Raw genomic sequence first — 15,013 nt, forward strand, 5'->3', positions numbered from 1 at the left:
TGGTTTATTCTGTTTACTTTCTGAATATAGAGATATTAAAATATGTACAAAATTATAAAACATTGTGCATTACAGTGCATTTATAGTCAGTAGCAAAATTATATTTGTGTTGGCATTTGGTAGCAAGTTATTGTTAAAAAAGGCACTCCTGTTGCAATTTTAGTGGGAATAATATATGCGCAGACTGTTTTTTACTTTGCAATTCAAGTCTCTTCATATCCATTCATCTTAATAATAGCCTTTCCACCCATCTTACAAAATTCTCTAGTGACATCTGAGTAATTTGAGCTATATAATGGGTGAAAACATTAAAAAACATATTTGAATCCCAAGAACGTACTTACAGCTAACATTACGTTGACTGTGTTAAACGTTCAAAGTACCATTTTACTCATAAGCATTCAGTTTAAAAAAAAGGACACATTATTTCACTGGTCTGGTGCAAAAAAAATGTAACACCGCTCCACAAAATATGAAGCCAGATTTTGCCTTTATATAATGTGCGAGGCCATGTGAAACAATTAGGGCTGTGAGCTTATAATTAACAACGAAGTTTACTTCTGCTAGGTAAAGCAAAAGCCACACAAAATGTTATCTTCACTGGAAAACTAAATTTTCAGTTAATTGGAAATGTCTTTCTGTGATTTCTTTCCAAAGCATTAATATTGAAGAAATATAATAGCTATGGCCAGTAGCTTTTATTTCTCCCCCAGAGGGACAATCTACTGTGTGCCCTTTAACAGCCTGATTCTGTGAATTGCTAAGTACTCTTTATTTACACAGGCAGGCAAGGATATTTGAGTAGACGTGATATCTTTTATTAGACCAACTGAGCAGTTGGAAAAAAGTTCTTGGCAAGGTTTCGGGCACACACACCCTTCTTCAGGCATTGGGAGTCTCTCCTGGTCTGAGACTCCAAGAAATGAGAGAAGCTAAAAGTGTGGCAGGATGTCAGTGAGAATGTAAATACGTAGAAATTAGAAAGACAAAAGGTAAAACAGAGAGGTAAAGCAGAGAGAGGAGGGGGAAGAGAGCAGGAGAGAAAAAGGGCTAAAGGGAGGCATTACAGTGATAGAATACAAGGTAGAAAAGAGGCTGTCAGTGAAAAGGAAAACAGCAGGAGATCAGGAAAACCAGAATGAGAGGAAGATAAAGGTATTTACTACTTCATAGGGAACTGATCTGTAAATTCCCCAAGAGATGATCTGTTAGAGGGAGAATCAGTCATCAGTTTTCAAATTTGTATTTATTTATACCTCCTGCTTTCTGATTTACATTGTCTTTTCACAGCATTGAAGTTTCATTTCCCCATTCTCCCTCCACAGTGTTAGATTATCATCTCAAGTATTTCCACAGATAGGAGCTGCTCATTGCAGCGGATGGCACAGCAGTGTTCCACCACTGCAGACTAAACACCATCCAAATTGTGCAGGCCCAGCTGGGCAAACTGAACGAAAATCAGTTTCCCTGAGAATCAGTCCAAAAACCATCCCCTCTCTGCCCCCTTCAGATAGACAGAGCCCTGAGAAAAAAAATCACTGCTTTGTATAATCCTGCATCCAAGCCAAACTCTTTTGCTCTAATCAGGATGGCTCTGCAGTTCTTGGAATCATTTGGCTCTTTATCTTTGCCCCTCATCAACTTGATGAGTCTTAATGCAAGAGCTAAGCATATGGTCTATATTGAACCATCACAGATTAGTGCTCCATGAGGACATAGCTAGAAGAATATTGATCTCTGCAATATCCTACATGTAGCATTATACAGCCTCTAGGCATATAATTTAATCTGTTACAAACAGTAGTGCATATTATCCCACTGAATGTGAAACTCATGAAACTTTTAGTCCAGAGATGTAAATACTTGATCTCTTCACGCTAACATAAGAAGGCAGTCACTGGGGCATTACAGCTCCCAATGTCTTGTTTACAATCATTTCAAATTTCCATGAAAGATGTCTGATTACATTTTTTTCTGATTGCAGCTGAATGCAAGGAACTAACTGCTGCTCTCTATTTTAATGAGCAATCTAAAAACTGAGACGTTATTTTTGTATGTTTGGTTCACCGGGAAACAAGAGAAATACTCTGAAGATACTCTGTGGATTCCATTATAAAGTCAGTCCACTCCTGAGCAAGGTCTTCAATGGAGACTTCCTCCCCTCCATATTCCTGTGGGAGAATGCTGGCTGGAAAGTGTTGAGTCAGGCTCTGTATGTAATTGCTTCCATGCATGTGTACCTGAAACCAGAAAGGTGGCTTGAAAATGGCTTTCTAGGCTTATCAGATACACATTTACTTCTGCTTGAATCCCATAGTATTGTGTGAAGATATTAAGCAAGCCGAGAACCATAGGTGTGAGAAGTGAAACAAGCTAGTTTTCACAAAATGCTTTCAGTGTTGTTATTGTCAGTAGCTATGCAACAAAATATTCAACAGAAGTTTTCTCTGTGCGAATATGCTGTGGCTGTCTCAGACTACCTCCTCTTTGAAATGCAATCCTGAGAGATGCTGAAATTTCAGGGAACTGTGCTTTACATAGCTGCAAGCATAGCAACCAAATCTTGCTCTATGTGCTGTTTCTGCACTAATGTAATTATTTTCATTAGAGAAAGCCTTGTATACCCACATAATTAAAGTGTAAGAAGACCAACCTTAAAGATCTGATCTTGCACAAAAGTCTGATCATTTTGGATAGGCATCTGGCTGGGGTCATCTGACCCCAGCACTGTTTCCTGCGTAGGCAGGGGGTTGAGCTCGATGATGTGCTGAGGTCCCTTCTGACCCCAGCATCTATGATCTATGACTATGCAAACCAGTGTGAAAGGTGGTTGGCCTAACAGGATCAGATAGAAAGTATCACATTCTTAAAGATATTTAAGTGCCAAAAAAGTCAGATAGGCATCTAGTGGAATTTTCAGAAGTGCCTGGATACTTGATTCCAACAGAAATCAGATCCCTTGCTTTCAAGTGAATTCAGATGTTTTAACCTGTCATTACAGTAAAAAAAAGCTTTCTTTTTGGTAATTTTTCCAACACTGGCTTACAGTATTTTGATGCCTTGCTCACTGCTCCCGTTGCTTAAATGGCCAGCATCTGATTGTTAACATTTAACAAGAATTTTCTGCAGATGAAAATGGCACAACGACTTCCAGGAATAAAAGCATAATGAAGTGAACAGGTGGTTAACTGTCTTTTTGTCAACACTCCATGATTGGGAGCAGAGAGGGAGGGAGATAGCACCATCTGCTCCTCTTGAAGCCAGTCCTGCTGGCCTCTTCCCCAGACCACATGAGCCTGGGCTCACTTTAAGTGGTCTTATTGATCCCAAACTTCTTCTGTTCCACTTCATCAACTGTGGGCCTGCCTATGTTGGTCTTTCATCTGGGATACAGGTTGTAGCTGGGTTGGTTTAAGGACACAGGCAGACAAGGTTCTTTGGGTAAATCTGCAATATTTTATTAGACCAACTCAAATAGTTGGAAAAATTCTTTGCAAGCTTTTGGGTATAAATACCCTTCATCAGGCTGAGGAAGCATCTGCAGTTGATACATGCTCTTCCTGGATGGAATGAATAGCTAAGAAGCCAGAGGCTGGTATACGCTATGCAGTGGTGTCTTCCACTGTGTTTGCAGTGCATGGAGCATAATGTTAGGGCTCAATGAATAATATTCACTAGAATTTAAAAGAAAGGACCAGAGACCAGGGCTCTAGTCCTCCCTCTACTGAAGACTTGCTGTGTTCCTTATTATGAAAACTGTGATGATACCAATCTCTTGCCACTCTCAGATCATTAATATTTATACAGAATTTTTCTTCTACAAAAATCTCTGTCAAAATGAAAGTATAAACCTGACAGGCCATTCAGTGCTCAAGCACTAGTGACCCAGGTCCTCATGAAAGTTTGATGGCTGTAATTTTTTTGTGGAAGAAAAGAAATATTTATGATTACTTACCCGTTCCTTTATTTTTTCAGTGAGGAAAGGTTTAATTAGACTGAAGACGGGGTGGAAAAATAAAGGCTCATTAATCAAGTGGATGCCACGAACCTTTAGTGGAAAGGAATCCTGTCAAAATAACAACAGAAAAAAGAGCAATTATTAGTAAGATGGTTTCCTTATGGCCAAGTGCAGCCTAGTGCATAGGTTAGAGCACCCCCTCCCCCTACCTTGTTAACTCTTGCTTGGAGTACAGATTTCCCTCGCTTTATGCTGTACATGTGTTCTTGGAAAACAGCATATAACTCGGATTTGCGCAAAGGGAACCCACTTTACAATGTAACAAACAGGAATATGTTCCAAGACCTAGACTGTGCTGACCCCCAGACCCATTTCTACCACTTTTACAAAACAATTTTGGTACTCACCAACAGCACAGTTGAAAATAAGCTAGAGGGACGCTTAAAGGCCATAATGGGGATGGCAACTACGGAAACATGTTACAGACAATGAGTGAGGAGCACAGATCCACACAGGAGATGATATTTTGGTGCATGTCACTCCCACAATGCACTGCACAAAGCAGCGGACTGCAGACTTCCAGCACACCCATCTCATAGGAGTGAATTTACCTCGCATATAACAAATTTTTGATATAAAAAGGTCATCGCATGAGAGTGACTTCACACATACAGAACCTGCATAAAGCGAGGGAAACCTGTATTTACCGTTTATGTTTTCTTGCTATTAAACTTCAGAAAAAAGAAGTCTAAACTAATTCCTCTAATTGCATTGGGAGGAAATCACTGCAGTAAGAAGGAACATGATTTGCTTTATCATTAGATCTGGCCTTTTCACAAGCCTCCAGTTCTGTGCAATGCAGAATGTATGACAAAGGTATCCAAAAGCCAGACAGCCAGCAGCTTTCCTTGGCAACTCACATCATATTCTGAAAGAAGGTCCTCTGTTAGGGCTGAGGGGAAGATTTGCCAAAAATGAACTATTTATTTTCAAAATAGTGAGTCAAAAGAGTTTAAAGTAGCTTTTTAGAGCATCAAGAAAGAATCGTTTCTTTAAAAAAAAATCAAAATGAACGTATAGAAACACTCAGAATCAAATATAAATCACTGAAATTTACTTACAAAAATTGTTTTTATGACACAATTTTGGAAACATCCTGGTCTTAAGGGGAGTCTTGCCTGAGTCATGAGGTGAATTTTTTTTACCTTGTGAGAACTGAAAAATTTAGCTGCCATATAACCTCCGTAATATAAAATGTTAATTTGTATTAAAAATGAATTGGAGTGCCACAACTGAAAGGAAATATGGCCAGTATTCAAAGATACTTTATCTGGATCAGAGCAGGGGTGTTGCGCCCACAGACCAGCCCTGCACTCCAGATCTAGTGCATGTCGTGGAGCAGCTGGAGTGAGCAGCATGTGCAGCCCAGTCCTGCTCCGGCTGCTCCAGGGCTGTGCTGCATGGCCACGAAACCGCCACTGTGGGACTGTAGTGCCCTGGAGCCACAGAGTGATCACTGAGCGCAGCATGGCCCTGGAGTGGCGGGCAGTCACTACGGTGCTGTGCTGCACATGGTGGCCACTCATCCAGGGCTCTGGAGTGCAAGCTGAAGCAGGTACATAGGCCATCCAGCCTGTCTGCATGCTGCCTGTGGGTCACTGAGACCCACAGGAAGTACCAGTGGCTGGATGATACAGCTCAATGGGCTGTATCTTTAAGACTCCTTTGGAATAGAGGAAGAGCAGCCTGCTTTCAAACCCTGCTTCACTGCTACAGCTCTGGTGACTACAAGTTTCTTCCCTCTTACCAAAGTCAACTTAGAATAGCAGTCACAAATGTTTTCCGTATCAATATTACACTAACTTTTCTTCTCTTACAATTTTGAACTGATGAGCTCTTATCTAGATTAAAAATCAAACTTGCTAAATGCAACTGTTTTCAGGAACTTTTTAACAATGGGATAAAAATCACACCTCATAGTACCCCCTTCAAAGGATCTGGTGGCATTCAAGGTGCCCCATCACCCTTGTTAAGAGTCACTGCCTAAAGAATGTATGGCGATAAAAAGGACCCGAACTTCCAAGCAAGACGAGAAGAAATGTCTCCATGAAAAATACTAGCCTGAAGAGCACAGTTGTTTTGTTCCTTCAAGCTGCATGATCTCTGCAAGGTTTTAATCACAAGGAATTTTTGCCATAGTCTAGCCCTTTGGCAATAAAGCAAGTAGAAAGAAGTATCAAGCCTACTGTGACCACAGCAGCAATCCTCCTGGCCACTGTCGGACAGATTTGAAATGCATGAGCAAATCGCCACCCTTGAAGATCAAAAATTGCCTTGACTCCATTCTGCTGTGTCTCTGTCTCCTTTACGATGAGCTCTGATGTGATAAGACTTACGCGAAACACATCATATGCTGTAAACATCTTGGGATCCCATTGTCCTAAATAGCAAATAGGTTGCATTGCATTACCAAATGGACATTGTGTCAAGACACAATTCCACTTGCAACAGCTTTTAATTAGTTCCTCAAGTACAAAAAATAAAAGTAAACTGCATACAGAGCGTATGTGCCATTTTCTTTGAGACTTCTCAGATCCTGCAACAGATCATTTTGTCTGTTCAGAAGTCATGGTACCTCTGGTCTGGCTCACCTTTCATCTTCTGCTCTGCCTGGTCACTCAGGCTCTCAGCAGTCAATTTTTCCTAAGAAGAGAAAGCCTGTTTCGAAGTTTAACAAAATGTTTGCTTCGAGAATTATCTAGTTCGTCAATGAAAGTAAAAATCTTATTGGGAAGAACCTCACCAAACTCCTCAGTACAGCATCTAGAAATAAAATGACTATAGTTACCCTTGACAAATTAACATGTTAAAACTACAACTTGCCTTGTCTATACTAAGATTTGAACAAGTTGGCCAACACATTAAAAATACACCTCTTTTCTTAGTGAAGATAAGTCTTGCATTACTGGTCTCTCTTTAGCACTTAGTGTGTCTCTGATCCTTGACTAGGGTTTCTAAGATCTCCTGTAAGAGAAGTAAACAACAATAACAGTAATGGTGGGGATAGTAAATACAGTAGTTAAAAAGGCAGACAGCAATTTAACACTGATTCACACACAAGTTTAACAGGAAGTGAACAACACTTTATCCAGTTGTTTTGAATGTGATACCTTTAAGTAGCTGAAGAACAAACATTTAAAAATGTTTGTGGCACTTAAGTCCTTCCAGAATCTGTCAAATGAGTTTTTCAGTTTAGGGGTATAGGTTGTAGCCGTGTTGGTCTAGGGACATAGACAGACAAGGTTCTTTGGGTAAATCCAGTATCTTTTATGAAACCAACTCAAATAGTTGGAAAAATTCTTCTTTGCAAGCTTTTGGGTACAGGAACCCTTTGTCAGGTTGAAGTGCCTGCAGTTAGTCTGTGCTCTTCCTGGATGGAATAATAAAGAACCCAGAGGCTGGTATGCATGTGAGAAAGCCAATCAGTGAAAATGCAAATTGAAGTAGTCAATAGGTGAGAAGCAGGTAGGTGGGGGAGAAATTTGAGACCCTATATTTTTAGTTTCTGCTTTGTTATGTCATTGACATCATTATGTTTTTAGCATCTTTAGCAGCTTTTCTGGCAGTTCAGAAAATACAATTTGAGACTACCATCCAAAAGATTAAGGGCCCTCAGAGTGTTCCTGATACTGCATACCGAGACAATTTGGATGTTTCCAAATAGTTTTGAAAATCCCTTGGTTGTCTGCTTGCCATTGGAACCCTCACTAGATACCTAAGTAGCTACACACTCCCACACAATATTATGGAAATATTGGATTTCCCGTTTAACCTTACCCCTTTTCTAACCTTTGCCACTGAAGTTGGCCTTGAATCCAATTGGAAATTGTTTTCATTTAGCCATTGAGCATAAAGATCAGTCTACACACAAAATTATACCCCTTTACCTTTACCTATACAATGTTATGGTTAAAACAGTACAGACCCTACTTGTCCCAGCCGGACTTCAATATGGACACAGTTATATTGGTATGAAAGTGTTTATTGCAGTACTCCCTATAAGGCAGGGAAAATAACTAATACAGTATAGTACAGTACTGGATTATATAGTGATATAACTAGCAGTTGTACGAGTAAAACGATGACAGCAGAAAAATTTCAACCCTAATAAAAATGTTTATACTGGTACTAACACCAAAGTGTAAGGAAAGTCCTATGCTATAATAAATAGTTGTTACCTACCAATCCTATAAATCAGAACTCTGCTGCCATGTGGGTCTCTCGATCGCAGAACTCCATGGTAACCAGCACGCAGGAGATTAAGAATAGAAGATGGCTGTAAATCTGCAGTTATTTCTGGGCATTCAGCTCTCCACTTGTGATAGTTCTTCAATAACTGTAGGAAAAAGAAATGCTCTGACCAATGAACATCAGGTAACTGGGAAGCAAAGTATAAGTATACAGAAAAAGTGTCTTGGACCAGTGAGTCACAGCTATATGACTAAAACTTCTATCATTTCAGTGCTTATATTATATTTACTTTAAATAAAAGAATCTTAAGCAGAGAGAAACTACCAAACTGGGTCACACCAGGGGGCCGGAATTCTGTCTTTTAACAGTAGACTGGAATCACTATTTCAGGGGAAGATGTTACAAACTCTACTGTAGACTGTTATGGAATGATCCACATGGAAAGTTTCTGCTTTACTTCCCATCAGATGTTACCTTATGCTCTAAAAAAACAGGCGTGTGTGGCATTAGATACTTTAAAAATATTATTTTAACAGTGGATATTTTTATCATCCATATCAGTGTCCAGACCTTTGTAATCCTGATCAGTTTGGGTTTCAGTGAGACTTTGTGCCAATGATCTCTCTGGTTTGCTAATATATAGAGTTACTGTCATCTTAAAGTTTAGATTTGCTGCCTTTCTGTCTCCTTGACTGTGCCCCTCTATACTATTCTTTATTTTGTTTACTTTCACCATGCCTCATTTAAGCAGTAATGTAACAAGGTTGGGGTGAGAGGATTACTAGCCCTGGTAGCCAACTTAGACAGGGTGCCAGGTTGACCCCCTCCCTCTTTGGAGTCTTTCCTGTGGCAGGCACAGAGCTGAGCAGGTGCAGCGAGAGGGGGCAGCACCATGCTCAATAGAATGATGCTTTATCATGGGAACTGCAAACTTGCCCCTAGGGCTAGGGGGCAAATGTGGCACCAGGAAGAGCTCCTGAGAGACAGCCCTGCTGCCTGTGCCTCAGTGGCTCATTTTGCCAGGAGACAAGCAATAGCAATAGCGACTGCTGCTCAAGTGAAAAGAGCCCTGCAGGTAACATCCTTCCCTCACTGTTCAGTAGTAAGCACATTCCTTCCCACCATCCATTTAGTGCTCAGAGCAGGGTAAAAACTTCCTACACCTCTGCATAGATGTCTTGTTTCTAAAGTGTATAGCTCCAATCCCTTCACTCTTCACATAAAAGGTCTTCCATGATTCTAAGAATACTTTTGTTCTTGTTTTTATCTATTTCAGATCTTCCCCTACAAACTCTTTCAAAGTGTGACCAGAATATAGCATAGTATCCAGTGCGTACTTCTGATTTCTCTTGTACAATGGTATTTTTAGAACGATTAAACATTTTCCAGCCTATTTCTTATATATCTGTCTGGCTTTCTCTTTTTTCCCCTCTTAATTGCCATTATATCTTATATGTTCACTCATCTAGGTACCTTCTGGAATAAATTATGCAGAGGGCAGGGCAGAGTGGTACCTAAAGCCCCCTCTACATGTTATACTATTGTGCTATTTCCTCATTAATTGTGCAATAAATTTAGACTGATGCAGGGGGTGCCCAGGATTGGGTTTCCCTGCACCAGCAATGAGACACAATGGGATCTAATGTGTGATCCTACAATCATGCCTCTTGCCACACGTCTGGCGTGGCAGGAAGCACGATTATGTGGATCACGCATTAGATCTGAGCATGCCTTTATCTTCATGTGCAGAGGACGCCTTAGAGACAGACTTGTCCAGATGGGCATAAGCTTTTGTAGGCAACAATCTACTTCATAAGATGGTATCTTTGAACATAAGTACTGCCATTTACTGGATCAGACCATAGGTCCATCTTGCCCAGTACCTTGTGTTACACAGTGGCAGAGTGGATGCTGGAAGGGAGAGTGAACAGGGTGTGACCACATCTTTTTCCACTATTCCTCCCTCACTGGCAGCCTCCAACATTTAAGGTCTAGGAAGTTCTGATTCAGAGGCTGTACCCCTAATTCCCATGTTCAATAGCTACTGATGCACCTTTCCTCCAATAATTTTTTTCCAATTCCTTTTTGAATCTGGATAAACTGTCAGCCTCCACAGTATTTGGTAGCAATGAGTTTCACACTTGAATTATATGCTGTGTGAAAAAAGTTCCTTTCGTTAGTTTTAAACTTACTACCTACTAGTTTTATTTTATGATCCCTAGTTCTTGTATTGTATGAGACAGTGAATAATAAATACTTATTGACTTTCTGTTCTCTATTTAGTATTTTGTAAATCCTTATCATGGCCCCCCTCAAGTGTCTCTTTTCTAAACTGAATAGGGCTAACCTCTTTAGTCTTGCCTCATATGGAAGCTGCTCCATACCGCTAATCATCCTTATTGCCCTTCTCTGGACCTTCCCTAGTTCTTCTATATCCTTTTTGAGGTGTGGAGACCAGAGTTTGGAACAATATTCAAGGTGTGGATGCACCATGGATTTATAAAAAGGCATGATGATTTTTTCCATTTTCGTTACAATTCCCTTCTTATTAATCCCTAACATTTTGTTTGCCTTTTTGATGGCTGCTGAGTGAGCACTGAGCTGATGTTTTTAGCATACTGTCCACAATGCCTCCCAGAGCTCTTTCCTGTGTGGTAACAACTAATGCAGAGCATTTCATAGTGTAGGCATAGTTTAGGTTATTTTTGCCCAGGTGCATCACTTTACATTTATCTACACTGAATTTCATCTGCCATTTAGTTGCCCATTCACTCAAAAGTGCCAGAGTGTAGTACCTTACAGTCTACTGCCTTGGTCTTTACCACTTTGAATAATTTTGTGTCATCGACACTAATTTGGTGAATTAGCTATTCATCCCCTTTTCCCAGATCATTAATGAATATGTTAAAGAGCACTTGTCCCAACACAGATCCCTGGGAGACCCTACTGTTTACTTCTTTCCAACCTGAAAACTGACCATTTATACTTTCACCTTGTTTTCTATCTTTAAGCCAATTTCTAATCCATGAGAGGACCTTTCCTATAATTCTGACTACCTAACTCCTTTAAGTGCCTCTGCTGGAGTACCTTGTCAAAGACTTTTTGGAAGTCCAGATCTATTATGTCAACCAGATCACCTTGGTCCACCACCAAAGAACTCAAGTAGGCACCTTATTGACACCCCAAAGAACTCAAGTAGGCACCCTCAAAGACCCCAAAGAACCCCCAAAGAATTCAAGAGGCATGAATCTCTAAGATGCTACCCTGCCCTGCCTTCTGCCTGACTTTAGACTAATATACCTGGTTTTTAATGGGGTGTAGTCATTGTTTAGTGCTTGATCAGGGAACCATAATATGCCAGTAGCTTCTGCTCAAGAGCAGTAGAAACAGACTTTTACCTTAAATACCCTCACTATTACTTATCTTGACATTTGTTTCAGGTTCACCCAGAGGCTTCTTGAACACAGAAGGGACACGCACATTTTATAAGAGGAATTCTTCCTCCAAATGCATCAAGCTGTCTTACTGCACAATTCTCTCACACACCCTCATGAGAAACTTATTAAATCCACTACCATCATAACAGCTGCGAACAATCAGAATAGCCACAGCACATTTCAAAGACAAAGGTTTTCTCCCAGTCACATCATTAAGTAATGATGTAATGGATGCCTCTCCTTTTTTTTAATTGCTGATAAGCAGGGATCCTAGTTTTCTGTGGAAAAAAAAGCGAAAAAATCTGTTCAAAAAACACAAAAATCTGCATTTTTCTATAACCTACTGAAAGCATAGTGGCATCCCACAGTGAGTGGCACCATTTCTACTCTATTTTATTTTTTGTTGCAGTTTTTGTTTCCCAGCCAACCAGCAGCGCCTCCTCCTTCCATCTCTTCCCCTCTACTCCTCCCCCACTGCCGATTGGCTTTTGGCAGATGGTAGAAAAATGCAGATTCTGTGTTTTTCTGTGTTTTTCTGTAGCAAACAGAAAACTAGAATCCCTGCCGATAAAATACCGGCTTTTAGAAAGCAGAAGTAATAGAAGTCTCCCTTTAAAGAAACAACAAAAATCCTGTCTGTTGTACACTGTTTTTCAGAAGGAAATAATGCAGGTTTGTATGGCATTATGCACTACCACTACTGAAAAATAAAATGGACTCTGCATGCAGCTGGAATCTGCTGTGGATCTGAGTAAGAGGTCATTAAATTGTGTTACTTTTGGGTTACTTCCTGCTGGAGAACAAGAACGTATCGATAATTCCATGAAGAATAATCATGGAAAATTAAGCTGATGATGCAGTAGTTCCGATTTCAGAATGCACTGCATTTTTTCCTATTTAAGGAATGATTATTTCAATAACATATTTACATAAATATAACATATTCATATTAAGATTAACTATTTTAATAACCAAGGCTTTAATTGCTGTTGTGAAAATAGCTCTGCGGTGTACAGCAGGAATTGATTGTATTGAGCTGTGAATACAATCACTTTCTATTTGTTTGTACTTTGAAGAAATGGATAGGAATGACAGACAAGCTTGTGGAGTAGGTCCAGCATGCAGCTAGTGCTGGAGGTGAAAGTTCTGTAAATGGCTTGGCGTATAAACTAAGTGTTGTAAACCTTTGGTTAAGATTTTCAAAAATAGAAACCTAAAGCTAGGCTCCCAGTCTGACTTTTTCAAAGGAATCTCAGGAAGTTAGAGTTCAACAGAAGATGCAGTACCTAATTTCACAGATGAATGAAGCAAAACTAAGAAAAACAGATTTAAATCATAATGGCAACATGAATAGAGCTTTATAAAATGATTGCGTTTTTAAAATTATTTTAGTAGTGCCATTAGGCCAGCAACACCGATATGATTGCAAACATAGTCGAAAGACATGAAGCATTTTCTCCATAGTATCAAGCTACACTGTGACTGAGGCCACCTGATCTTTTAGGTTACCTCATTTTTCAAGAAGTAACAGAGCTAGAAGTAAACAGTTACCATATCTTTTCTTTCCAATAAAGCATCATTGCAATGACTTCACAATATCTCACCTCCTGCAAGGATCCCCTGTTCTGGGCTATATTTCCAGGGTTTTCATTTGGAGACTATTCAAAGAATTAAAGTGAAACCTAAGTCTTATCATGTATTACCAGTTAGTAAGTTTATTTATTCTGACTAATGACTTCTTCCCCACTTTTAAACTCCTCTTTGTCCTAGATCAGTGTTTTTCAAACTGTGATGCAAACAGAACTTCTAGAGTATACCAAGAGGAAGGAAAGGGGAAATTTAAATGGAGGAAAACGTAGAAAATGAAGAACAACTGGACATCTCTTAGGCAATGGGTGAGATTAGTGAGTGACTGACACACAGTGTTGTATGGGTGGGTTTTGTTTTTTTATTGTCTATAACAGAGTTACAGGAACAGTATAAGGTATCCAGGTTGTAGCCGTATTGGTCTAGAGGAAAAAGCAATCCGGGCTCATGGATAGATGTGTGGCAAGGCACTGTTAGTGCCTGCTACTTTAAGAGCTGAGCTGAGCTGAGCAGCCAGCAGGTGCTTGACTGCAGTGGCCATTTTAGATCTCTGGCCACCTATATAAACAGAACAGTTCCCTGCTGGCAGGCCAGGCAAAAACATTGCCTGGCTGCAACATCCTGAAGGTAAGGGCAGGAGCTGTAGGGGATGGTTTGGAGACTCTTGGTCCTGGGCATGACCTAAAACTGCACCCTGCTGGGAGTGGGTGGCCTGGTGGGGGTCTCAGTGGTGTGGGAGCCCCCAGAAAATACCAGGCCAGTTACCACCCTGGTGAAAGGTGGGTCGGGGCACCTTAACCCCAGCCCTCACCTTTGGGTGGGTCACTTATAATCGGAAGTAGTTGGGACCAGGCACAGCTGCAGCCACTTGAGCCCTGTGGGGGCAAGACCCCAAGGAGGTAGTTGGGACTCAGGCACAGCTAGGGCCACCTGAACCCACCAGGGAGGTAAGCCCTGCAGCCCCAGTGAGGGTCGGCCCCAGTGACAGGTGGTTTGGAGCCCCAGTGAGGGGAAAAACCAGAGGGCTGACAGCCCAGTATGTATATAGAGTTGCCCTGAAAGGAGCCAGGGCAAGCTTAGATCTGGTTGGGTAATTCGCTGGCCACTACCCTGGTGAGGGTCACGGGAGATGCCCAAAAGACGGTATGTCTGCCACCCAAGGTATGAGCTAGCTAAAGCTTATAGCCTATGGGGCCTGCTCCAAGACAGAGCAAGGCAGTACAAGTTGTCGACGCATGAAAAAGACCCTGTGAGAGGGGGTGAAGTGTGTGAGGCCTTAGTGAGAGGAGGCGGTATGAATGTGTGTGCGACTGAGGCCTGACAACAAGGCCTATGCTTGGTCCGGCTGTGAGCCGTGAGCATTGACATCTGGATGCCATCTGCAAGGCTTGGGCTGCAGTGTAGGGGGGGAACGGAGCTGCAGATAGCACCTCCTGGCATCGGGGCAAGAATGGGCAGCCTCCTGCCTTAATTAACAACTTAACTGATTAACAACAATTTCACCAGGTGTACCAGGTGAGAGAGGTGGGTGGTGTGCCCAAAAACAGGTGGGGAAACTAGCACTGTGGCTAGCTGGGGCCCACTCACTTTGCCACAAGAGGTGATTTGCAAAAAAAATTTATTTTTTTTTTGCAAACATTTTGTTGGTCTAATAAAATATATCACCATTGTCCAGAAGCCCTGATTGCTTTAGGAACAGTATGAGACTTAAAAAGGGCACAGTTTGAGAAGCACCTTTTAGATCTGCTGGGAAGAGCAGTCGGCCAGGTCTGACCGCTCA

At 41.0% G+C, this 15,013-nt stretch overlaps 1 protein-coding gene across 1 annotated transcript in view; it reads right to left on the bottom strand.

The window, feature by feature from the left end:
• Positions 1–1,227: 1,227 nt before the first annotated feature.
• TTPA (alpha tocopherol transfer protein) overlaps positions 1,228–15,013 on the bottom strand; it is a 26,104-nt gene continuing 12,318 nt past the window's right edge. The window contains exons 3-6 of the mRNA XM_019519049.1: positions 8,201–8,459; positions 6,205–6,398; positions 3,956–4,066; positions 1,228–2,240 (exon numbers count right to left, since the gene is read on the bottom strand). Coding sequence (XP_019374594.1) covers positions 2,064–2,240; positions 3,956–4,066; positions 6,205–6,398; positions 8,201–8,459 — 741 coding nt within the window. The 3' untranslated portion in view covers positions 1,228–2,063. The remainder of the gene's footprint in view (positions 2,241–3,955; positions 4,067–6,204; positions 6,399–8,200; positions 8,460–15,013) is intronic.

This window comes from Gavialis gangeticus, unplaced genomic scaffold, assembly GCF_001723915.1.
Source record: "Gavialis gangeticus isolate Ggan-Ray unplaced genomic scaffold, GavGan_comp1, whole genome shotgun sequence".
Classification (NCBI taxonomy): domain Eukaryota; kingdom Metazoa; phylum Chordata; order Crocodylia; family Gavialidae; genus Gavialis; species Gavialis gangeticus.